General features: G+C 38.5%; 1 protein-coding gene across 9 annotated transcripts in view; it reads right to left on the minus strand.

Annotated features, from left to right (window-relative positions):
• The window catches only part of plce1 (phospholipase C, epsilon 1), a 116,849-nt gene that overhangs the window by 82,572 nt on the left and 7,134 nt on the right, over window positions 1-27,143 (minus strand). For 8 of the 9 annotated variants that reach the window (XM_041815051.1, XM_041815054.1, XM_041815055.1 and 5 more), the window contains exons 2-5: window positions 15,835-16,183; window positions 13,304-13,941; window positions 9,957-10,370; window positions 9,665-9,874 (exon numbers count right to left, since the gene is read on the minus strand). In XM_041815051.1, the coding sequence (XP_041670985.1) occupies window positions 9,665-9,874; window positions 9,957-10,370; window positions 13,304-13,906 (1,227 nt within the window). In that variant the 5' untranslated portion in view covers window positions 13,907-13,941; window positions 15,835-16,183. Of the gene's footprint in view, window positions 1-9,664; window positions 9,875-9,956; window positions 10,371-13,303; window positions 13,942-15,834; window positions 16,184-21,373; window positions 21,509-27,143 lie in introns of those variants that run through there. The other variant, XM_041815053.1, reaches the window with a different exon arrangement.

Raw genomic sequence — 27,143 nt, forward strand, 5'->3', positions numbered from 1 at the left:
AATTCCTCCACAGCGATGTGAAAGACTCACAAATGCTTGCTTGCAGTTGCAGTCACCAAAGGTGGAACAACCAGTTATTAAGTTAAAGGTGTAATGACTTTTCCAAAAAAATTAGGACAGGGGTTATACTTGTTCTCAGCATCATGCAGTTTCTCTCAGGCCCTTCTTATCGATGTTTCTTCAGGAAGTAGCCCCCCCGTTACAAATTGAATAGCCCTGGCCTAGTTGGTTGCGGCACATGTATACAGGCTCAAGACCTGTTGTCACTTTTCTGCATGTCTCTCCCACATTCTCCCATTCCCATTTCTGTACCATTCCACTGTTCTCCTCTCTAAATAAAGGCACAAGAACCCCAAAAACATTTTTTTTATTTAGAAAAACATTTTCTTTGAAAACCCAATCTGCAAGATGAAAGCTTCACATCAGAATCACATCATATATTTTCAAACCTAAGGATTCAAACTTGCATCACACTGTCAAGCCTTAATTTTTAAAACTTAAGGCCACTTCCTTTCAGGATGTTACCTGTTCAGATAAAATGTTTGATATGATCAGCATGCACTGTATTTGTTTAGTCACCAAAAACATCTCCAGGAGCACATACTTCATAAAAGACTGGTACATCCTGAACTACTACAGTCAGTGATGCAATTAAAAGTTGATTTATTATGTTGAAACGTGGAATCACGATTAATGATGTTCATTCAAAAGCTTTTCTGATTACAGGCAGGTCTTAGGACATCTGCCAAAGTAGGCAACAATGTTCCTAACTTCAGTTCATTTGAAAAAGACGTTCATTACATGTAAAGCCTGTTTCCCTGCCAACTTTTACCAAGATCTGTTTTTTCCTTTCCTTCCTCTTCCAAACTGTTTTTTTTTACTGCACAAAAAGGTAGTAGCTAATTGTTCTGCATCCACTTCCTTTATACACTTACAAACTACTTTATTGACCGAAGCAATTACCTGGAAAGGCATGACGACTTCCAGCATGGAACCAGATAGTTGTTGAGCTCCACTTTAAACTAATTGGACACTGCGATTTGGCTGTGTTTGCACAAGTTATTACCTTAACTCAAAAATAACCGGTCCTAAAATATATTGACCCTTTTTTACTGACATGGATATTGACTTAGCAAACAGTTAGCTGGGAAATAGCATCCAATGACAGAAACAGGGATGAGTTTAACAAAAGTTTACAGGCTGCATTTTAATATTACTGCCTGGGTTAGCCCAGCCTATGTTTGCTGAACATAAAAATTTTACTGCCAAACCTGAACCATCAAAAGACACAGCAGTGTAGCAGCAAAGACATGGAAACTATATTTTCCCGGGAAGTTATATATATTTTTTTAATCTGATAGGGTAAGCATTAGCTAAATACGCCCAAAAAAGGAGTTTACAGGCATCCATGGTACCAAAGGTAGACAAAAGTTTATGTATAAAACAATCTTAAAGAGTTGTCTTTGCAAAAAGATTCAGTTTTGTACTGATCCGTGCATAGTTTTCCTTTTTTTTAAGTCATTTAACCAAATGCAACCAACTTTAGAAAAGGAGCTTAACCTACTTAAGAAATACACACAAGAGCCATGGAGATTCAACAGCCATGAAAAGTAACTGCTTGTCAACTTCTGAGATGGATGAGAGAAAACCTAGCATGGAAATTAAACCCAATAACACTCATTTAAATGTGTCTTAAAGATAAAATAGTATGAATGAGATGTTGAGTGATCAAGTCAATCAACCAGCTCCTATGTCAAAGCCATGACAAAGTCATTTTTGACTTTTACATGTGAACAAGTGGTGAGGACTTCCTTTCACAAGGTCAAATTGCATAAAGCACTATTGTCTTCCACTATCCAACTGACTCATCCCGTTAAGCCATGGGGCCAAAAAATTAAAGACTGACTACCCTAGGGAAGGCAGTCAAAGCATTTTTTATTGGCTTGAGCATACATGGGCATTAAACTCTCCAAGATACAAATGATAAACAACTGAAAATACAAGGGATTTGAGAGCTTGCTGAAACTAGCAGAAAAGACAATGGTCTTTTGTGAAAGGCCTGAACAAATCCAGAAAAATTTACAAAGAAACCAATGCACTTGTTTGTACAAAAAAGTTGAAAGCCTTCATTGAACTGGCATGTTCATAAAGAGCACTATTACAAACAAAGACTTCAACGCTTTACAGCGACTAGCCTGATCATGCTCCCCTGTAAGAACATACCAGTCTGATAAAGGCTCCTCTTTTGTAAAGATGCGCCTTTGATAAACAACTGAGCTTAATTTGAAATAAATCTATTTGTATCTTCATAAAAAGATGAGTGTTGAGTGAAGAAACCCCTTAGCTTCTACTGATCACATAACACATAGCCCTTAGCTGACAAGCAATCTAAACACCATTACCCCCTTAAACTGACCCAGATTCCGTTTATGCAAAAAAGGCAGGCAATGACAACCAGACAGGCCCACAGAACTGGCTGGGCCCCTGAAAAACCCAGACTATGGGTTCTCCACAGTTGTGGTATATTGATGATTTCAATGCATGTGTGTTGGATCAGTAGTTGGAACTGGGCTAACTGTTATCTCATTTTGGAGTTGAAAAGTGTGTCAAACTTTTTTCGGTTCTGATGTTGAAATGAATTATTCACGCTACTTTTGATTAAACCCTCTTACATTTTTCCGTCCATTTTTCCACTTCTTGTTGCCTCTTTTGGCCCATTTCTTCCTAAATTGTTGCCAACTTTTAATAATTTGTGCTACTTTATACACTTTTTGCCACTTTTTTGTCAATTTTCGCCACTTTTTCCCCCTTTTAGCACTTTTACCACTATTTAGCAATGTTTGTCACTTTAAGACACTTTTAATTTATCTTTGCAGCTTTTTACCCTTTTTTGCCACTTCTGGATAATCTTTGCCGCTTCCCACCACTTCTAATCCATTTTGTCCCTTTTTGCCTCTCTTCACAACTATCTTATTATTTTCCATTTGAGTTTCTTCCCTTTCATTTCCCAGAATCCTGAAGTTTAAGCACACCATGGCTTAGCTATGCAGTCTGATGTTACTTTCCTCATGGTTTAGTTCAGTTTGCCCATCAACATTGTGAACATTCCCTCAAAAAAGGAATGCTGTTTCAAGAAAAGGAGTTTACATTTTGGAAAAGACTACATTTACAGCAAAAATAAACACAATCCTTTTTTTCTTTGATCAGGTATCAATATGGTTATCACAGCTTAACTTTACATTGGATCATGATTTTGCTGACCTCCCAGTGGGGCTGGGTCCCTGAAAGCTCTCCCTTGTATGGAGCCACCCACCTCCATGCTAGCTCTTAGTGCCCACCACATCACCATGCACAACCTCTTTATCTCACATACTCTACCACAGGGCCATCCCAGCACAAACAGAACTGCCACATTCAACAGACTAAGGCTCAGTACATGCAAGCTTTGGCTAAGCTGCATTTTCACCAATTAATTTGATTCAAACTGCAAGTGAGATATGAATTGCTGTATTGAAGGGAATGATCATTTTATGTCATTCACATTTTGCATAAGAAAAACATCTACAAAAATAAAGAATGAAGGTATTTTCCACACTATTCTAAAAAAAATGACATTGAGAGTTTGCATAATGGCCAAAGCATAACATCTGTGCCGCAAAAAATTGTATTAAACTATTTCAACACAAATTTCTGGTGAAGGAAATGATGCAACTTCTGTGATGTGAAAATTGCAGCTGGCCATATTGTGATTTAATCTAAATTTTAGACAACAATGGTGACAATCCAGCATGTTGTGTGTTTTCTTCTTTGGATGTGGCTGTTAAACAGTGGGAGACAAGCTGCGTTTGCAGGCTGCAAAGAAAAAAAAACAGCTGAAAAATACAGGCAAGTTTTAGAAATGATACATAAGAGCTCAGATAAGAAGCACATCTTTATGTTATCAAGGCAAAAACAACGATGAAGCAGTGCTGATACTACACAGCCCACCAAATGGGCCTAATACCCTCCTCAACCAAAACTCAACTACTTCACAAAAGAGAAAATAGAAAGGCAGAGAAAAGTCTCTGGAGAGCTGTTACAAAATAGGACAGGGAAGGCTGCCCCAGGGTGAGGAGCCTGTTTAAATCTAAGTCCCAAGGAGCATTTCAGTGGGAGGCATGATAAAATTTATTCCCCTTGCACAAATATTCCTCTATTTTAACAATCAAATTTCTGGCTTTTAGTCCAGTTTTGAGAAGACACACAAAAAGAAACAGGAAAGCTCAGAAATCCCCAGAGAGAAGGATGTATTCCCATCCCTGAAGACTAGTTTGGATCTCTGGTAGTGGGAGGATAAAAATGTATCATCAGCTCCCCTCCCACCCAGTCTGAACTGGTAAAAAAAAAAAAGCATTTAACAGTTGATGCAATGCATCTGCCTGTCTGTGCTACACTGAGTGTCGGTGTGTCTGTGTGCATGGTCACTTACCACTCAGCCTGACACCAATTTGAGTTAAATCAAAGGCCTCAGCGAGGCTTTAATTGCTAGCCTTCACAAAGCAAAACAATAAAAAGCTTCAGGTTTTCGAGACTACTTGATCCCAGTGCCAGGTGTGTGTGTGTGAGGCCATCGCTGTTAAACCTGCACAAAGTAATGAAACACTTCCTTGTTTTATCTGTTAAACTTCCCTCAAAGTTAGTGGTACAACAGTCTAAAAACCACTACAGATAGGTCACTGTATAGGAGAAATTAACAAACAAATCTGAGCTGGAATGCAGATAGTTCATTTCACTGCTAAAGTCAGCTTTTTGATGGCTACAATACTATTTAGGTGCAAACAAAGAGGCTGAGGCACAACTGAAGCATTTTGCCAACTGATTAAGTATCAAGATAACTTCAAAACTTCACTACAGCGCCCAAATAGAGCCCCAGATAGAGAAAGAAAGAACATTTTCAGGCAAAAGGGGAAAAGGGAGAGAAACTTAACAATGCACTCTCTTGAACGTTGCACTTTTTTGATTTTCCATTAAAACCTTCTATAAAAATGTACATAAAAGGTTCAGTTCATGGCATCTTTGGGTTTTCTCTCTCCCCATTCTCTTTCAAATGGCCCATGTCTGACTCCCTTCACCACCTTGTTTCCAATTTTTTCATGGCAGATTTTCTTCTTTTTCCATGGTTAAAATCTCATTTTCTCTCTTTCTCTTCTCATATGTTGCCCTCCCCTCTCTCGCTCTCTCTGCCACCTCCTCACATAATCCTGTGTTCTTTGGCTCACTTCATTAGTTGTACCAATAAACATGCTGGGCTACGGGATACTTCCAGAAACTCCTCAGCGAGATTACTGCAGAGTCAGGCAAACATGTCACATACAGGGGGTCTGTGTACTGAAAAGTATGAGCATTTAGAAGAAAGAAAGGAGAAACAGGAGAATGTTTTGATTTTTAAAGTTTGTTTCAATTCTGTTTTGTGTCCTTAAAAACACCAATCATGTTACTGTGTAGTAGCACAAACATGTTCTACTGATTATATGTGAATAAAACATGCATGTAAACATCTGGATGTTTCTTATATCTTCACTGTGTGCATCCTATGTGCTCATACCGCCACTTTTCATACATTTTTATGACTCTGTTGACAACTTCTTCAGCTCGACTAATTCACTGTTGCGCAGTGTTTCTCTGAGTTTCTCTGGTGACCCCTCACAGGAGCAGCTCAAATGGTGTTTTGACAAGGAAACTGCTGGCAACCCCCACATTTTTCAATAGACTCATTATTAAAGCGGCTCTGCTTGGACTTAACTCTGCCTGTATTTCTACGACCACAAAGGACTCATAAAAACGCTTTGGCGAAGTCAGAAAACCACACTGCAGCAGCGGCAGCATGCAGGAGTACCAGTGTGTGTGTTTCTGTGCTCTAACTCCATTGGTCAGAAAGTTTGGACAGGGCTTTTGTGGTTATGCAAGAACCTATAAAAGATAGAAATCCATGCAAATTATACAGACATATTTACAGTACAGCTATAAACATTTCAGAATACTTTCATAGAATCGTAACACGAAAATATACACAGTGAAACGTGCTACTAAAATCCTATTCTTTAAAATCTTGGGCAGATTTTACTTGAATTGAACTTTAGATGATTAGTTGATGGAAAATTAATAGACCTAAAAAACTCTTTGACACTACTCATTGTAGCACATTAATGAATTCTGTATATCTGTATATCAATGATATCTGTAAAGTTTCTATACTAAAATATGTTTTATATGCTGATGAATCAACTCTTAACTGCACTAGTAAAGACCTAGAACAGCTTCTGAGTACTGCAGAAGATGAATTAAACATATTAAAAAATTGTTTTGGCATTAATAAGTTAGCACTGAATTTAACAAAAACAAAGTTAATAAGGTTTGGTAATTGACAAATCAATGAACAGGTTAATCAACAGGATTAATTCATTAATTTTCCTTTGTTAGCCAACACTCATCCTAATTTTAAGTTACAGAAAAGAGCTTTAGGAATTCTAAGTCGATCAAACTTCCTTGCACCAACTAACACATTGTTAATTTAAATGTCCAATAATTGAATGATTTGGTTGAATAGGAAATGACCCGGATAATGTATGAAGATATCAACAATTTAAGGCACTTGCACACCAGAGACGCTATTACCTGGTAATTATTTGCATTTTTTTTTTTTTTATTTCTACATATAGCAGCTTATTCAAGCGTTCACACTGGCAAAGTAATTTGGCCATGTAAAATTGTGGCTAATATCTTTTCAAACCATGATCAATTATTCCAACGTTTCCACAAGCACATATCTGACCAATCAAAACACTTCTCATTGCTGATGGTAGAAGAGTTTTAAGGCAGACAGAGAGCAAAGACGTCCTCCTCTCCACGAGACTTCATAATGTTTTGTCATGTGAACATTTGTCTGTAGCCAGTGCTGAGTTATTTGTCTTTGATGTGATATTACGCAGCGGGAAACCCTACACATGTCCCTGTGAACTGAATGCACTATGTACACAGCTGGCGCTGTAAACCAAATGGTACTTTAGATCAATACTACATTTAACAAAAAAAAAAAGAAAAATAAAAAAACAAAAAAACAATCTTCTCTTACCTCAGAAATAACACAGATCACCAATCAGAGGGAGCGGTGCAGAGAATAATACAATAGAATAAAACCACACTGACCTCCTACCTGTGCATAAAGGTGCAGACAAAATTTGCCTCAGAATTATGTGCATTTTCGCGTAGTTTATTAGTGTCAGCCTTAACGTGCAAAAGCCTTTACTCTGCATCAGTATTTAGAGGCCATTTAAAATCATGGATAGTCAGCATGAACCGAGGGGATTAAGTGTTTTTTTTTTGACATGTGCGTCTGTTAGAGGGGTGGAATAGTGGAATAGCTATAAAAACAAATAAAAAAGTGTAGTTCACTTTCCTCATTTAAAAAAAAACAAGCTAAAAAAATATTAAGATCAGGTATGATGAAGAAGAATTATGAAAATTCTGAAACTCCTTGTTAAGCTTGCTTGGATTATTGTTATGGAACTGTATTATTTCTATTTATTGATTGTTTTAAATATGTCTAAAAGTTTTTTGTTCTGAATTGTTATGATGTAGTTCAAACCAAGAAGTTAAAGATCCTGTAAAGTAAAAATAAATCTGTATTTAGGTTTGTTGTATGATAGATCACTGTGTTATGAACCCCCGGGTCAAATTTCAGTCACAAAAAGCATCTCCAAGTTTATAAAATTAAGCTTCAAATCATGAAAAATGAGGCAGTAAAATCTGCTCCAGGATGGTGTGGGCGTGTCTGTTGAATGAGCTGAAACCACACCCACATGAAACCAAGCCAGGAAAGAGATGAAATGGCCTAAATCCAGAATTCAGTCACATGTAGATCTCAGAGTTTTCACATGTTTACAGCAACCATATTCCAACATTTCTAGAGTGTTAAGACAAAAACTTTGGATTTCACTTTACAGGGTCTTTAAGGAAAAAAGGGTAGGCATAATAAACATGGCTTTGGCTTCACCTTCTCAAACACCTCAATTTCTCAATGTACTATGTTTGTGTTGAAGGTAAACCTTTGGTGTATTTCATTAGGGGTGGATTTTGATTTCTAATCGTAATAAACTATAACTCACGAACAAATCAGTGGAAAATTTATAAATATGGTGGGGCATGATGAATGGAACAAAATAAAAAAAAAAAACAAGTGCACATCTATCAAACAAGGAGTTCTCAAATATAAGGTTTAAAAAGATAAAACTGCTCCTTGTTTACTTCACTGGTGGTAAAAGTTTGCATGGATTTCTGTTTTTCTGTCTCCATGTGTTTTGAGTTTCTACAGGAAATGGTGGGATAAGATAGCAAAAAACAACTTTAGAGCATCCTGATGGTGATGTGAGTGGTTGAAACCTTTACAGACTCTCTTCATGTTTGCACTCTCCAAAACTGAAAAGCCTGACAAAATGCTCCTGGTTAAAAGGTTGTTGTTGCAGACGTAGCTCAAGTTGAGTAGCTCCTGTGAGAGGTTTGTAAAAACACCCTCTCTCTCTCTCGCTTGCTTGGAAACTTGATAACAGCACAGAAAAGCTCTGTGTTTCTATCTTGCTCGGTCTCTCTCTGACTTTCTCACTCTGTCTGCTCATTTATTCTCTCTCCAATTTCCATGGCTGTAACTTTAATGCAGATGCCAACTCTGCTCGGTCCATTTACACACACACTCACACACAGAAGGCTCAATCATCCAGTCCGTCAGTCTGTGCACTCACAGAGAATAAATCTTTTTTCCACAGCAGGAGCCCACTCCGAACAAAGAACCAGTGTGTGTTCGTCTATTAACATATTCCTTGAACAAATTATTCATCTTGCATGCAAAATATGCATCACATTTCTAGCAAAACACAAGACAGCCCCTGCCAAGAATAATATTTCTCTGTTGAAATAAGAACAACTCAAGCCATAAATACTCTTGTGCCACTGGAGCTACTGAATATTGTACTTTTTCTAGTGGAAAAGAAAAAGATTAAAAGGGAAACCATATATAAACCCTACACTTTATCATGAGTGGAAACTCTGTGTCATTTTCTAAGCATGTAAAGAATAAGCTCACTACAGCCTGAGGCAAAGCATCTGTGATGTAAGTCAGTGAAAACCATAAAGACTGAAAAGCTCCCACTGAAAGGAATATCCTAAACTCTTAAATCAAAACCTGAGCAAAAAAAAAACCTGGATTGGGATGATGATGATAAACAGATGTATGTGTGCATATTAGCACTACATCTCCAAGATGACCTGTTTAAAACAAATGATTATTAATCTACCTTCTGAAAATATTCAGCAAACACCAGCCTAATCAAGTTAGCCTCTAGTCCAAGTCAAGTCTCAAGTCACTGATCTGTCCAACGTAAGTGTAAGTGGACAACATAAGTGTGACTGGAGTCCAGTTTGCAGACTCGAGTCCCCATGGCATCTCTGCAGCTTTAAAACGTCTGCTGAATTAGCACTCGGCTTGGAGCTAATGCTAGTGGCCACTGGTGTTTCGTATTCTGTTAATGCTCTGTCAGTAGGATGACTCTTACCTCCTATTTCCACATCATGAGGAAGTAAACTGCACTATATCTAACTTTAACACAGGATGAAAATACGTTAATCATCTTACCTGTTGTGGTTTATCTCCAACACAACGTAGCATCCCCCTGCAGACTCTGATTTCTTCTCTCACACTGCACATCAAGATTACTGATAAGTTTGTCTTGTTAGGTTGCTGTATCCTGTGGTAGACGACTAACTCCCAGACCTCCTCTGAGATGCGACCTGATGGCAGCGTCTTCATAATTGCTCTTGTTCCTGTGCACACCGACTTAGTCACCTTCAGAAAAAAAGGAAATCATTGTTGAAGTCTATTTTTTTTACTGAAAAAAGGACAGAGAGAGGATGTTGCATGTAAATACCTTTTGATTATTCTTGAAGAAACGCCTAACCAAGACGGTGGAACGCTCTTTGCGGTTCCTATCAAACTCTGGGTCACCCAAAAGGCTGTCACTATCCTCGTCATCACTGCTGCTACTGCCCTCACTGCAGGTTCTCATCACCTCTGAGGAAAACCGCTCATTGTTCCTCGTGGTGGCTGTCATCGTTTCTAGCGATGCACGTCGTAAGAAAAGTTTCTCCATAGAGCATTTATTAACTCTGGGCCTTCTGTTGAGCCTTTCTAAACTCGAGTAGCCATCATTGAGATGGCACCGTTTGAGGTGTCCATTTTGGGGACGCTGACGGTGAGTGGAAAGAGGGGAACTGCAGGGAGATGATACCAAAGAGTTCGGTTCACTGCATGTGCTGCACTGAGAAGAATAGCAGGATGACGTCTAGAGGGAGAAAACAGAAAATATAAATACAGTACTCTAGAGCTGCTCCTAATAATAATTAATTACATGTTTGTCTGCATTAACCAGGTTTAGCCTGTCCTGGTCAGTTAGTTGCATAAACAGGTGAAAAATTATTTTCTTAAGTTGTATCAGTGCATCTATTTGTCAGTTTACCTTAGAGACTCCCCCTTTCCTTAATGAATAAGGTATGTGACACAGTCTGGTTAGTTTGGGAAGATGAGTCTCTCCTGTGTGTCCATCAGAAAGGGAATAGAAGAATGTATGCAGGGCACAGTGAAGGACAGGTTCTCCAGTGGTTTAAGAGTCACTATAACAGTCAGGAGTCACAGCCTGTCTGCTGTGCACCAAGGAGCTGTAAATTATTATTTGGCATTAAACGCACCAGGGGGCTCTCAATCAAAACAATTCCACAATATGACAATCACAGACTAACACTGCCCAACTTTGCCTATAACCGCTGCTTACTTCTTGTTTGAACTGATGACTCTTTTCAGCAAAAATGGCACTTCAGAAGTATTTCCTAAACAGAAAAGTGACATTTTGTTTTCAATTATAAATTTCTTATAAGGGAGAAGAGCACTTAAAAGTGCACTTCCACATTCATGCTAAAAGCTGCTCCAGAATGCTCATGTGTGCAGGGCTACAGGGATGTTCATGCGCTCTGGCATGATGACAACAAAATGTTGGTTTTCTATTTAAGAAATACACCTTATGATGCACCATTTTTATTGAACAGAGTCCTCATTTCACAACTAGAAGAAGTACTGAGTAGGAGGCTGCAGAGGTGGGCTGCGCAGAGCAGTGCTGGTCCTCGCTGGAAATGTCAAGTATGGTGTGTTAACATGTAACGGGGGGAAGTTTGGACGATTGAAGTCGCAACGTATTGCAGCTACCTTGACAGGACATGTCCTGGTAAAATTATAAAATCAAGAATTTCTCTGTCTTTCAAAACTTTAGGAAATACTTAAAATAAGATGTCAATTAAAAGACAAGATAGATAATATAGGAATGGTCTCTTTTTAAATTGATACAGACATTTCAGTCCAAAACTTCCACATAATGTGCTCAAGCAAGAAAAGTATTTATTAGAAACTTGTCAGATAAAAATGATAATAAATCTGAAGCTTTCACTGCTGAAGATGCTGTAAGAGAGCAGGTGTTATAGTTTAACCAGTGACCATGTTAACTGTTGACTTTCTGCTGAATATGTCTGTGGTTATCTTATTTAAAACATATGTTAAAAACTGGACATTTCTCATTATGTCTAATATATGTACCAAGGATGTGGATTTAATGAAAAACTCAACAAAAGGGCTCTTTAAGTTTTTGATACACTATATTGCCAAAAGTATTCACGGAGAACGGTACTTGTCTGACTGCATTGTGCCAAATGTAAAGTTTGGTGGAGGGGGGATTATGGTGTGGGCTTGTTTTTCAGGAGGAGAGAGTTTGGTGTGGATAAACTTGGCTGGCCTGCACAGAGTCCTGACCTCAACCCAATAGAACACCTTTGGGATGAATTAGAGTGGCGACTGAGAGCCAGGCCTTCTCATCCAACATCAGTGTGTGACCTCACAAATGCGCTTCTGGAAGAATGGTCAAAAATTCCCATAAACACACTCCTAAACCTTGTGGAAAGCCTTCCCAGAAGAGTTGAAGCTGTTATAGCTGCAAAGCGTGGACCGACCTCATATTAAACCCTATGGATTAAGAATAGGATGTCACTTAAGTTCATACGCAAGTCAAGGCAGGTAGGTGAGCAAATACTTTTGCAATACAGTGTAGCTGTAATCAAGACAACCAAAGACACATTCAACATGAAGTCAACAGTTAATACAGCCACTCATTCAACTGTAACACTAGACTTTGACATGAATTAGACAGTAGATCCTGTTATTTTTATTGTCTGTGTTGGACAGCAGTCGTCTGCTGTTGTTCTGCTTATCTAAACTCCAGGTGGTGGTGTATGATGTGAATTCAGGCTTTTGACTTGTTCCTCGTTACATTACTTTTGTTTTGCACAGATAGTAAACATGTCAGGTCAGGCATCCTCTTACTCAGAGATTGTGGAATCCCCGGTCATCTTCACATTCTTCACCAGTGAAACTGGATGAGGTGTGTCTCACTGCTCCATAGGCATTATAGAGAGTACATCAGCATATTAGATATAGCCATGTAAACATTACAGATGCAGAGAGCTAGTGCTGCTAAAGCTTAAAGCGCAGCTAACAAGACTCACACCTCCTGATGTATCTTTGTACAAGGAAAGGTGGAGATGGTGCACAGAAAAAATACCACCAGTGGGATTTCTGTGCTCAAACTTCAGCTGTCAAAAAAGTATTTGGGTTGAAATAAGGAGCATTTAGGAAAAGCTATTTTGGATATTTTGAATTAATTCAGAATCTCGTTCCAATAGTGCCTCTGTAATACATACTACATTTTTATTTCCAGGTAAATGATAATAGCACTATTTCTAGATAGCCAAAAACATGGCATACAGTGCCATGAAAAATATTTGCACCCTTTCTGACTCCTGATGTTTTTTTTGCATAATTATCACACTTAAATGTGTTGTTTTAAATGTTTGGATTTTTTTTACCCCTGTAAAAAATCAAATAATCATTCAGACACTGCATTTTGTATTTACTTGGGTTGTCTTTGTGAAATATAAAAATTGGTTTGATGATCTGAAACATTTGAGTGTATCATAAAGCTAAGACAACAGATGAACTACTGATTTTATTGTAAAAATGTTTACTTGTGAAGAAGCTTGACTGAGTGTTATGGTCAAAAGCATCTAATTTACAGTGTTAGCTTTCTGTTGTTCTTCTCATCTTAAGCTAAAAAACAAAGAGAAACAATGAGGGCACAGAAAGCACATTAACAGCCTTGTTTGAGCAGCTTGTTTTTACCTTGTGGAAAGTCAACATAGACACAGGCATGCTGCTGCGGCGGATGTGTCGCCGCCTTTGCTGATTTGGGCTGACATGAGGACTGTGGACAGGGCTGGAGCTGGGACTTGAACTGGAGCAACAATATACATTTGGACTCCTCTTTAGATTTGACATGTTGCAGGAGCAGTGGGTGCTGCCAGTTCTGTTTCTATCTGCATCCACGCCCTCTACAGAGTTCTCCAGCTGGCCCAAAGATCCCTCCAAACCATTACTACGTATCGAAATGTCTGTGTTAGAAATTCCTTCAGTTTTGTTGCCAGCTGGCTGCTCTGGGTTAAGTTTGCCCCCTTTACTTAAAAGTTTTGAGCCATAATCCAGAAACTTGTACTCCTCATCTGAAATTGTGTCTTTCCCACTGTCACATGACAACTTCCTATGTAAGAGTAAGGATGGGCTGCTCCGGTGTTTGAAATTCCATGATTGGTCGGAGTATCTGCGTCCATCTAGGTTGTCCTTTGTGTTCCTAGCCTCTTTGCTGGGTCTGCTTGTGGTGGATGGAGGTAAAGTCTGCTGAGCCAAAACAGCAGCCCCAGCCTGTGTCTGATTTTCCTCAGTAGCCATCACGTCTTCCTGGAGTGCCTTTATCCTTTGTTTTCCTTTAGATTTAAAAATAAAACATTTTTAATACATAACAAGGGATATGAAGGCATTTAGAACATAAGAAATTGTCTCCTTTGATTATTAATCTATATCTGATCCAAGAATATTACAAACATTTCCCTGAAACACTCTCCTCCCAACTGTAGGAAGCAACATCTTCCATCTCTATTAGTGGCTCCAAACAGCAGGAAGAGGAAATGAAATTTGCAAAGGAAATGCAATTTGCAGACTTCAAAATGAACATATTTTTTCATTTGACAGCATTGTAATGTTAATGACTCAGCTGACCTAGATGGCTTTAAACGATTCCTGGAAGAAGTGTTCCTTCACCCCTTGTTCTGGCATTTTAAAACTAGAATTTACTATTTTTCATCCGGGTGAAGCAGATTTCTCTGTCACTTAGCCTTGTCATTGACTGACATATCAATTGACTTCAACAACCTGACTTCCAAATAAGTTGGGGCACTGTTTAAAATTCAAATAAAGACAAAATGCAATCGTTTGCAAATCCCATAAACCCATATTCTATTTACAATGGAACATAAACAACATATAGAACATAAACAATGTATCAGATGTCAAAACTGAGATATTTTACCTTTTTATGTAAAATATTAGCTCATTTTGAATTTGATGGCGGCAACAAATCTAGAAAAAATTAGTGATGAGGCAATAAAAGGCTGAAAAGGTTAAGTGTTTTCGCAGCTAATTAAGTTCATTTGCAGCAACAGGACTGAGTATAAAAGGAGCATTTTAGAGCAGCAGTCAATTGGAAGTAAAGATAGGCAGAAGTTCACCAATTGGCAAAAAGCTCAATCTAAAAATTGTGGATCAATTTCAGAAAAATGTTCCTCGACGTAAAATTGAAAGACTTTAAATCTCCCACCATAGTATCATCAAAAGATTCAGAGAATCTGGAAAAATCTCTGAGTGCCAGGGACAAGGCCGAAAGTCAATAATGGATGCTCATCATTTTCGGGCCTCAGGGGGCACTGCATTAAAACAGACATGATTCTGTTCTGAAAATCACTGCATGATCCTAGAAACCCTTCCGGAAATCACTTTTTGTCAACACAGTTTGCCCTGCCATCAACAAACGCAAGTTAAAGCTGTATCATGCAAAGAAGAAGCAATATGTGAACATCATGCAGAAACACCACTGTCTCAAGGCCAAATGGACCGAGGCAAAATGGAAAACTGTTCTGTGGTCAGATGAAACAAAATTTGAAATTATTTTTTTGAAACCACAGATGCCATGTCCTGCGTACAAAGAAGGAGAGGGACCATTCGATTTGTTATAAGCACACAGCTCAAAGCCTGCACCTCTGATGGTATAGGGTTGTATTGGTGCCTATGGCATTGGTAGCTTACACATCTGGAAAGAAACTATCAATAGTGAAAAGTATGTAGATGTTTGAGAGTAACATATTGTAAGCTCCCATCCAGAGAACATCTCTTTCAGCTAGGGCCTTGCATATTTCCACATACCAAATTCATCACAACAGTACGGCTTTGCAGTAAAAGAGTCCAGATGCTGAACTTGCCTGCCTGTAGTCAAAACCTTTCACCAATAGAAAACATTTGGTGCATCATAAAATGCGAATCTCCAGCAAAGAAGCCCTAGGACTGTTAAGCAGCTAGAGTCTCATATAGAGTAGAATGGGCAACACTCCTCTCCCAGAACTCCAGAAACTGGTTGTTAATGTTTCATTGTCAATAAAAATACATGTTTATGAGATTTGAAATTCCTTGCATTCTGTTTTTATTTATATTTTACACACCATCCCAACTTTTCTGGAATTGGAGCTGTATAATACCAGACAGTTCAGCTATCAATAATAAATCATCAGCATCATTTTTGATACTTCAGAACAGTTTGAAATACTTACTTTGACAATGAGAGGGATCTACTTCAGGTCATGCTTCCCAACAGAAGGAGCGTCTTCCTCACATTCACTGTGCAGTCATGGTTTTCAGCCTGAGCTGTGGCAAATAATGACTTAAGCTCCCAAGCACAGTCTGCTCCGTGTGTTTTTTTGTGTGTGTTGTGGAAACAGAAGCTTGTGCAGCTGTATAAACCGCCAGATAGAGAACCCACGGAGGTGACCCTGGAGGACTGAGGAATTTCCTTGATAGCACGGTTCACAGTCAAAGCTTACAAGACCTTGTGCATGTCAGTGTGCTACAGCTCTGGTTGGTCCTGGCTTCATATGTTGTATAGTTATCCACATGCAGACCCTTAAAGAGACAAAAACAAAGAAGGTAGGGTGAGACCACTGCCAAGTTCAGTACTTAGAAAAATGTAAAAACTGAAAGACACATAAAGCACATTTAAGTGGATTTAAAAGATTCATTTTTTTCTTTTCTGTCCTTCTGTGCCCTCCTCTTTCCACACATCTGCTCTCTTATCTTAAACTATTCAAAGGCATCACCATACAGAGTGTGAGCCATTGTGACGAACACAACTGAAACAACAAATACTGAATTTTTACGGGAAGAGAAAATGAAGGGAAGCGGCAAAAATCCATTTTAGATTACAACATCACAATTAAAATCTCTGACTGGCCTCAAAATAGGGAGTTATCCTCTCTACATTTGGTCAGTTAGTGAGCAAGCTTGAATATGACATTTAAGAGGTCATTTTTAAGCATTTTGTGATGTTTTGTCTTATAACATCAAATGTTTCATTGAGACAAGTACAGAGAAGTAATAAGAATATCAGATTACCAGTTAATAACAACCTGCAACATGACGTTATAACCAGATCTGGTATTTACTACATACTCTTAAATTTTAAACTTGTAATTTAAAGTAACTGAAACAACCTGCGTAGGACTGGTGATTAATTCTGAGCTAAATTTTACCAGTCAATGACAAAGTAAGTAAGCATCTACCTCTGTAATCACAGCTTTGTTTACAATAATGATAACTCCTTTGTTCTGATAGATTTTCATCATTTCTTTCATCATTTCAGATTCTGCAAAAAAGTTACAAGTTACCAGTATGACCTTCACCATGGGTTGGCACATAAATCCAAGCTGGGAATCAACTATAAGGCACCCTGCTTGCATGGAAAACATCCACAAAAGTCACATTCACCCACAACATGCGGGCATACTAATTGTGTGGTTTCGATATTATCATGGTGGCTAGTGCAGTGGTGGATAAATCCAAGCTACTGCCTGAAACCCTTATAATTAGAGCAGCCACAGTCCTTAATTTCCTGCCAAAATGTGTGGGTAACAGCAAGAATGCAAGACAGACGCTCAGAGGGAGGACCAGCTTCACATTTAGTGCATGTGAGAGGGGGGAAGGGGGTGATAAAGAGATGGTAATGGCTCAGTTTGATGTATGACAGTGTCTAATGTCTGCAGACTTTTTCAAGGCTCTGTGCTTCATTCATAGAGAGACACTTCAGATAAAGAGATCACATAAGTGCTTTATTCACAGTGACAGCTACATCTTATGCAACTCCTGTTAACTCATAACAAGTAGGCTAATTTGAAATGTTTTCTGTATTATGTGGTTTTCACATAGAACAAGGATATTGGGTTGCATACAGTCCTGTCCCTAAACTATTACGACACATGCCAAGAGTGATGGAGGAAAGATGCTTGACCACAGATAGTGGTGAGCGGTAAACTGGTATCAATATACCGTCATTATTCGTTGTGTTGTTGTTTACAAACAAGGCATAATCAATGCCATGATGGTATACCAGCCATGGTGGTCTGTAAACAGAAATAGCATGACAGCATGGTATGTGACTGACAACAGCTCCAGTCATGGATCCAGTCATCAGCATGTTTTGCTCAAACAGGTAGCCAGCCAAACGTCCCCCGTTTGTGTCAGTGCCATCAACAGGAAGCACAGCAGCGATGCAGAATGTGTGTTCTTCCCTCTCTAGGTTTGATGTGTGTAATAGTAGCAACACACAGCGAGTGCACTCATTTTGCAAAGCGTATCTGTTGGCCTGTCTGGGGCTTTAACACAAGTTGTGGGCTGTCATGGATTGACTGTTCATCTTGAGTCCATCACTGCAGCTATTTGTAATATAACTGCTTAAAGGTGCATTCTAACTCATGACTTGCTTGTTCTAAGTCTATTATGATTCAAAGACGCAAGCTGTGGTCTTAAATGAGGTCAGAGAAGCAGCTGTAAATTTGCCCATTAAAACACAGGTATCTCAGCTAAGCGAAGTTAAAACAATGATAAGAAAGCTATTTCAGACAAGTTTTTCATATTTACAGTCCACAGTTGTTATTTTTCTTTATTACTTTTATTGTGAATGCCAGGAAATGTGGTGTTGTTAGTAGCAGCTCAGCACACCTCAGATGGAAAGAAATGAAACTTAAACTACATGTGCAGTTACAAAGAAGTGATCAATGATAGATTTAGAAAAACATTTTCTGTGTTCTTACTCACAAACATGGGTTGAGAATGCCATCACAGGTTTCATTTAGGGGAAGAAGCAGGGTTGTAGCATCTGAACATGCACCTAAATGTTTTATCTCTAAATTTTGCAACACTGTAATATAATACTTTTACCAAAAAAGGCAAAAATAGACTGTGATATAAATCTTGGGCCATGTCACCAAGGTCTAACCATGGATCTGATTAAATCTTTTCCTCCAAAAATAAATGTCCACATGAGGTTGTGATCTAAACTTCTGAAGTAAATAAAGTAGAAAAATGACTGAATATGATGGTCCGTTGAAAGTGCCACAACTCCTACCCTACTTCTTTTCCTTGCCCTGTGATTTGTAACAACACTGTCAAAACAAATTTGATGGTACAGGTCAGGATTTGGACTTGTAAACAGGTCCCAATATCTAAGCTGCTCTCAGTCGCACTGGGGAATCTCTCCTTTCCAACACAGTGATTGCCACCTACAGAGATAAGCACAGATTTGCTTCTGATCAATCTCCAACAGCTGCAGGCAAGTTAAAAAATGGTTGGTGCCCTCTGCATTAAAGCTGTAGTCTTTTAAGACAAAAAAATCAATGCTAAAAACATGCCTTTGAAAAATGTCTCTGCTTGACTTTTTCTCCTTTCAATGCCAGAATTTGATCCACACTTCTAAAAATGAAACTCTGAGCCAACTGAGGAAAGTTTTAAAAAGACCTTTATAAATCACAAGACATCCCTACTGTTTTACATGTGCTGCTGAGACAGTTGGGAAGGAATTAAACAAGAGATCTGCCAGAATTCAAAATTTCCCAGAAACTAATAGCAGCAATGAAATTTCTGAGTGTAGAAAAAAAATAGATCTTTGATATAAAAACTTTGACAAAATGTAAGTTCAGTTTTCTCAAGAGTAAATGAGAGTAAAATGGGGGTCTGGGGTCTGGCAGGGTTTAGTCACCAGTCAATCACAGGACTGACATATAGAGATAAACAACTAGTCACACTCACAATATAGCAATTTCAATTAACCTAATGTGTAGGTTTTTGGACTTTAGAAAGTCAGAGAGAACCCATGCATGCACAGGGATAACATGCAAACTTTAAACAGAAAGACTGGTATTCGAACCATACACAGACCTTCCTGCTGAAGGCAACAACACTAACCACCTACTCACCATACAGTTCAATTAAAGACCTAAGATTAACCTAATTAGGTCATTACATCTTAATATGCAGGGCTCCCTTTGAGAAATCAGAGATAACCGGTCTGGTGGTTATGGGATTTGTACAATATTTACTTTAAATAACCCAGTGACCTCTCCCACGTAAAAAAGTACACAAAGCACCTGTTTACCCCGTAAGATATCAGTAAAGATGATACTAGCATATGTCCTGACACATATCTTGAAAAGCCAAAACAACAAGACAAGAACAAGATATTTGTTTGTTTGAATGTGTAAAATTCACACATTCAAACAATGGATTTGGATGTGTCACATGTTGTACAGTATAATTCAAACTGAAAGTCTAACACATGAAAACAGCTTGTCTAGGCCCTAGAGCTCAGTGCTGACTGACAAAGTGCGCCTCTAGGCAACTGGCATGCTAATGAAATAGTTTTAACATCTCACATTTTCATTTTGAATGTTTGTACCAAAGTATCGACAGGATAAAATCAAGGCAGATCTCAGAAACTGATGCCTTTATCATCAATCCTGTCTGAATTTTTTGAGTGCTCCGTTTATCACTGTTGTTAGAGTCCACCACAACCTTTAACAGGAAAACCTCACCTGCATGTGTCACAGCTATCTAACAGGTCCAACCAGATGTTAGAAAGACCATGCAAAACGGTAATAGTGACACTGACACATTGTCCTAAAATGTTAGTCACAAAGAGGAATGTTTTACTTTTGTGCTTATAATTTAAATAGACTGTGAAGCTGAATAAATACAATACAAACCTTTCTATGAACTTGTGTTGTACATGTTTTTATTCTTAACTGCCAGGAATCATGAATCAAGTCTGGTATGTATGACGTTGTAATACAAGATAAACATGTGGGCAAGTCAAAGCAACTACTTAATTTTGTGGGAGCAATCACAAACTGAAGTTTAATGCAACAAAATCACGCACAAGCATCATTAAAATCTTAATTTCTTCTTGTGTGCCTGTTTGCTTATGTCATGCCAGCTGGTGTTATTCAAGATAAAAAGCTGACATATGACATGTCAGGGAATGAAGCTGCACAATTATGGGTCTGGAGGGTGTTGCTAGTTTAATGTTTTTGATCCTTACATTATCTTTAAATCCTGAGGCAATGTGCCTACAGGCATGACACTGGCACGCAACTATCAAGCCAGTTCAAAAACAGTCTACATTTAGCAACAGGGTAGCATTTCAACACATTGGTTACTTGAAATAGAAGCATGTGGACTTGAAGATTGACATTAATATGCCACAACACAGATGATGTTTTCATTTAATCAAAATTAATGCATGTTATTCTCATTATTTACAAAAGAAAATACTATAATGATACTAATTAAGGCTTATAAGGACCACAACAACACAGAGTTTCTTCATGATCAATTTTGCAAAGTAAGATTTATGTATACTAGAAATCTGCTCCATTTCACAAAGAAAGTTGAATTTTTCTAGCTGGTAGCCCCTCTACCCAAACACAGTTCAAAGTAAGTCTTGTTATCGGCTGAACTGTGACCCTGGCAGGGGAAAGCAAACGGCTTGTCCGAGCTAAATCTCAGCCTTGGGCTAAAAAACACAGACAGACACAAACACATCCACACAAACACACACATGTGCTTACACACCCAGAGACGGGGAAACCAGGTCACACAGTGTGACAAGTGCACTGACCAAGAAAACCCTTAATCACTTCTACTTCACTTGTTGTATTATATCCACAATATTGTCGAAAGCATAGCACTCATTATACCAAGCTCCTTCTGCTACAGATTCTCTGAGAGGTATAAAATGACAAATAATGTTGAGGAAATACTTACAGGATTGTAGGTAATATTCCTTTTAAAAAGTTTTGGAAGGTTTCGTCATTATCCTCGTGACAACAGAGTTAGACAGGAAAAGTGAAATAAAGTGTTTGCGTGTGTCTGTCTGTGTGAGTTAGAGGGAGAGGGAGAGAGAGTCTGTCTGACATGAGGGATGAGCCCTCCACAGTCAGTCTGCAGACTCAGCAGCCAATCACAATGTAGGTTTGAAGTTTGTGCATATTTATAAGTATATGTTTCACCTCATCTGACTGATAGTTGTAAAACTTAATACAAGACTCCAGTGACACATAAAGAAAAGTATTTGTTACTTGCCTCTGCCTAAAATAAAAAAGACATTAAAAAATAGAGTAAATTTCATCTAGCCTAAGTATTTGGATTCTCCCTGTTCTCCAATTTTAACTAAAAGTTTAAAGATAAGGGGCCCTAGTTGCGTTCATTTTTTGTGTTAAGCATAGAGCTTGGACAATATAAACTTTAGCAGCTGTAAGAAAGCACACACGAATAGCATTTAACAACAAAACTTAAGTAAAATATTTACAATACAAGCCTATGAAACAACTTGCAAAGCAGTTTGGGATAGCTCAAAACAAACAATAAGGCCATTTTTAGCAGCTTTTCTTCGTCATATGTAAAATCCATCAATCTAACAAAACCACTGTTTCACTGATTATATATACCTATATGAAGTTTTAATGACAAGACTCCTTACTTCAAAATTACAAGAACACAGGAAGTGGAAGTGGGTTGCAATGAGCTGGCTTGGAAATGTCTAATGGGGCCACACTGGGGTCAAAGGGTTGAGGAATGGGGGGTGGAGTTAAGGGCTACAGGAGCAGCTCGGTTGCAGCATGGTCCTTCACAGAAAGCAGTGCAAAACGTAAATGAGATATAGCAACAAAACTGCAACTTTAAGTAAAAGTTCCTGTTTGCCTGCGTAAAAGTTTTTGATGTTACATCCAGAGATTCCAGGGCAGAGATAAACACATATTTTCTGTTATAGTGTCTGCCATGACAAGGCATGAACTGTTACAACAATAAAAAGTAAAGATTTTTCTTAAGCTGATGGATATATTTGAGGGAAATTGATTCAACAAAAAAGTAATATGTATGTTCAATCAATTTATAATCAAGTTAGACCTTTCAGTAAAAAAAGGAAATCAACATGTTGTGCCTTTAGGGCGCAATATAATGCATACTGTTTTCAGTATCCATATATTGTAGATGAAACTGTAACCCCTGTATAATATGTATTACATTATCAGATTATATCAAATGCATAGCGCTTCCCTTTGTTGGATCATGAATTTTCTCTCAACATTAAAGCAATTATCCAACACCTTGGGAAAAAGCATCAATGTTTGTTACATAAGAAATATTATCATAAAGCTGAAGTCAGCAGCTATTTATCTCAACATTAAGACAAGATTAAGAGAGAATCTGTTTTTGTCCAAAGCTAACAAAATTCCCCTCACAGCATCCCTCAAAAAATCTCAGGTAAGCTATAGACATTGTTTGAGTATAATCTATAAGCCTTCATTATGTCCTAACAGCATGCAGTCATCAGACATCGTGCAGCATTGTCGCTTGTTGTTCTCACTGTATCTATTAAATATTTAATTCTCTAATCTGTGAATTTCAGTTTCCCCTTGCAAATAGTATGACATCTACTGCTTTTATTCTGAATGCAGACAAATGGAAGTGTGACACTTTGTATTGACAAGCCATTGAGGTGAATACTTTCGCTTCTGAGTTTACAGAAGTCAGAGCACAACATTTCAAACACAGATATCATCAACACACAGCTCTGCTTTGTAAAACAAGTAAAAAAGCTCCATTGGGAATGAAAAGTGAAAGAAAGTCAAGATACAGTGTTCCTGTCCTGTTCCTGATGCCTTGTCATCTACCTCTTTCCTTGGTTCTCATCTATTTCGAGCAACAGAGAGAAAAATAGGAATGTGTTGATGGGGCAAGATTGTTGCACCACATCACACAGCATCAATGGCATGCTGTCAGGACACAACAAAAGTTATCACTGTAATCAGGCTGATTGCATGAGTCATGTGTAGTTAGGACTAGGGATGCGTGTGGTTAATCGCTAAAACGGTTAAATTCGTTTATCAAATTAGCCGGCGCGGGATTCACCAGTCGGTTAAACGTATTACCCATCATTCTTATAAACACAGGCTTGAAATCCCGGTCTATAATGCTCCTTTAAACAGTAATGAACCTCCAGCCACTAGAGACCATTGTAACTTCAGTTAATGGCCACTGCCTTCCTGTCTGGCACTTCATGGATGTTAACATTAGAAGCTCAGTAGTGGCTTAGCAGTTAGCGTGTAGTAGGACCAGCACAGTATCAACGTTTTTGAAAGTAGGAAATGGAAAAAAAGTGTAGGCTGTCGAGGGTTGAACTCACGTGTAACTTCCACCCAAAGTGAAAAGAGGCCACATCTCAAAGCCCGATGTTAATCTGCAAAGAGGAATGAAGGCTGGCGGCACTAGCTTGTAATGTTAATCTTGCTGTAGAGAGTATATCAGGCTAACGTCACACCCGCTGACACTATGACCCTGTGAGAAATGTGTCTGTTTTCTAAGGATTTTCTCCTCTTTAGACTAGTCGGTTAAACCAAATTTAAATTAGCGTTTAGCCGAATACAGAAACAGACGCTTAGGATCATCCTTAGTTAGGACATGATATTAGACATTTATTCCCAACCTGGGGTCCTGGACCCCCCTGGGAGACCACCAAAAATCTCTAGGTGAGGCGTTGTCTGCTCTGAGGTTGTCAAAATTAGATCTGCACATATCAGTTCAAATCATAACACACTACAAGATTCCTTTCATGAGAAAAACATGTGTAGACCAAATTCCTTAGGTTAGTATCAGTGAAACAAGTGAAATCAGTGTTGACTTCTGACAGCAATGTATCTTTTATTTGCAGGTTTTCTTAGATACAAGCAGGGGATGTGCTCTGAGGATGAAAAGTTGGGAACCACTGATCCAAGAACGTCTTCTCAAGGCAAACTGTATTAACTGAATTTTACAGATTAGTGAGAAAAGCACAGAACAACTGATTTCAAACTCTGATGAAACAAGCACAGAGAGTTGTCAGCCCACTTCGATTTCATGGGTGGGTGGGTACTTTTTCCATAAGATCCAACATCGCTGGTGCTTCAATAACATGGAACACATGTTGATGAAAGCAAAAGAGGATGATCTCAGCAGCGCTTCTGACAATACTGGAGAAACTTTAATCAGAATCAGATGCTTGACAACAGGGCTGTATAGTTGTTGTTTTTCTCAGTGTGACTGTGTGGCAGTTGTTCCCTCATTTATCTTCTGGTCTTTTCCAAACTGCAGTACATCATTTTTAAAGCTGTTTTGAAGGAACACCCCTCAGTTAGTCTGTGTAATACTCGTTTTGCTTCAACACATCTGGGATGTCACAGTGTTTCAATGCAGCATAGAGAGAGATCTGCTCAGACCAACATGGGCTAAGTCTTACTAGGTTTTGAATGGCATCTTTAGTTAAGTAGGCTAAAGGTAAATTCACACAATCAAACAGTAGAATAAAGGCACTTTATAACCTTGGCCACGAATTCTGGCTAAAACCTTACAGGACAGAGAATTTAAATGGTACCACAGACCAAAGCAGGAATTAGCCTATATGAGATTATGTAAGTACATTTCAATGGATGTGCAGTAAGGAAAAAGCTAAAATTTCAGTCACAGATACTTGGAAGAAAATGTCTCTAAGAGGTCTAAAGTGGACCACTATTGAATTTAAAGTTGACACAATCACTACTTAAAATATGATGGATTTTAACACTAATTCTCCTACTGTGCAAACCTTTTTCTCTCATTAAAATGATTGACAATTTGTGTTAATGAGTTTTTGTCCCAGGAATCGAGCAGTTTTTCAGCCATTGTCCTAAATGATCACTTAGCTTCTCAACAGGGAGCCTCCGTTCTCCCATAAAAGCCTTTTTCTAATGTTCATTCATGGGGGGATTATTTCACAACTCATCCCAAACGATGACTCACAGCCTGGTATGTGATTATGTCCAACCTCACATGGCGCCCAGAGAGGACAATCAGCAAGGCAGACAGCAGAAGCGTGAATTACTTTCAAAGACTTTGCACCTCAAATTCACAAATATTTTAAAGCTTACTTTGACACTTTACAGTCAGTGGAGAAAGTGTAAAAATGAGAGCTAGGTTCAGACTAAGTTGCCACTTATCCTCCTGAGCCTCAAAATATTCCACTAAATACTTCACACCATGTTCAGCATTGGCTTTTGGCATTCCAGCAGCAAAATAAGCAGGTTGGAGAGGAGGAATCCCCATCCCTGCTGTGTTGAGGAAAAAAGGCATGCTACAACAGAAAGATGCTCCAACTTTCATCCAACTGCAAAGAAAGTGAAAACACAGATTTCAATCCAGTTATCTCCATAGTCACAATGATGCAGACTATTAATAGTATAAGGAAAGTGCCAAAAAGTTTCCAAACAGAATAATACAGCCACCAGCAGCAGTAAATCCTGCACACTTTGTTTAAAGCTGCAGCATACAGACACCCTCCTCATGCAAAGGAGCACCCCCCCCCCCCTTAACACAGAGGGGCAGCGACGAAAAGAAGCATCATATGACTACAATAGAGCCACATTCCTCTGACTGTTCACAGTTGAAAAGAAAGTGATGAATTTTGCTGTGCAGTGCAAAGATCTAGACAAAAAGACCTGCGTCTACATCAGTGGGAAGCAAAAAAAATCTTTATGGGCCTGGGAAAATTGAAGTAGGAAATGAATGAATAAAATGGAGCACTAGTTAGTGTTTTCATTTCAAACATTAAGTGTGTAAGATAAATCTTTAATTTGTTTTTTGCCTTTTTGGTTTATTTGGAGGGGGACAGCAGTGATTTAATCTGGCCAGGGGAAAATTAGACTAAGCCCAGATCAATAAAGTGAATGGTAACTGTTTTCAGCACAATCCATTTAATGAGTCACTGCCCTGTTTACTCTTATTTAATCAAAACTGATGTAAATAAAACCCGTTCTTGTTAAGGAATATAAGAGTGCTGAGTTTATTTTTGTGGATAGACATGACAACCAGAAATCAAAACAAACTTACAAGTACACTAGATAAAAAGTATGGTGTCTGTTCATTTTTGACTTCCTGAGAAGAACTATCTGAATCAGTCACCCCTGATTTTGAGGCCCGTGGGCCAGGTCTAGCCACCCAGTGCCAATTATCTGACCCGCAGAGACCCTTGTCATTATTTTACCCAAGATTAAACTGGGGCTGGATGATATGACCCAGATCAGCCTTCAACAAATTTCCGTATGCTGTGGCCCAATTTGAGCTAAAAATCTTCTGGGGCCCACCAAAATCCTTGTGCAACATCAACATGACACTCATGACACACTTACCTTTCATTTGTCTCTTTTTTTTTTTTGTTTGTTTGTTTGTTTCTGATCATTTCAAAGCAATTACTTTGCTTCCAGGTACATTAACATTTCTCAGGAGGAGTTTGTGGATCACAAAGTACAATTAATGAGCCACTCTCATTTATTTTGTTTTATTAAGGCATGTGCAAAGTCACTTCAATGTTCTTATATTCATCTTTGTTAATGTACTTTGTGGCCCAGCAAACTCTTCCCAAGTAGTGTCAATGTCTCTGAAGACACAAGTTTTTAAATTGAAAAGCAAGCAGTACAGTAGATTGTTTGATGAAGAGTCAGAGGTTAATCCAACTCCATTTAAA

This window comes from Cheilinus undulatus, linkage group 20, assembly GCF_018320785.1.
Source record: "Cheilinus undulatus linkage group 20, ASM1832078v1, whole genome shotgun sequence".
Taxonomy (NCBI): Eukaryota; Metazoa; Chordata; class Actinopteri; order Labriformes; family Labridae; genus Cheilinus; species Cheilinus undulatus.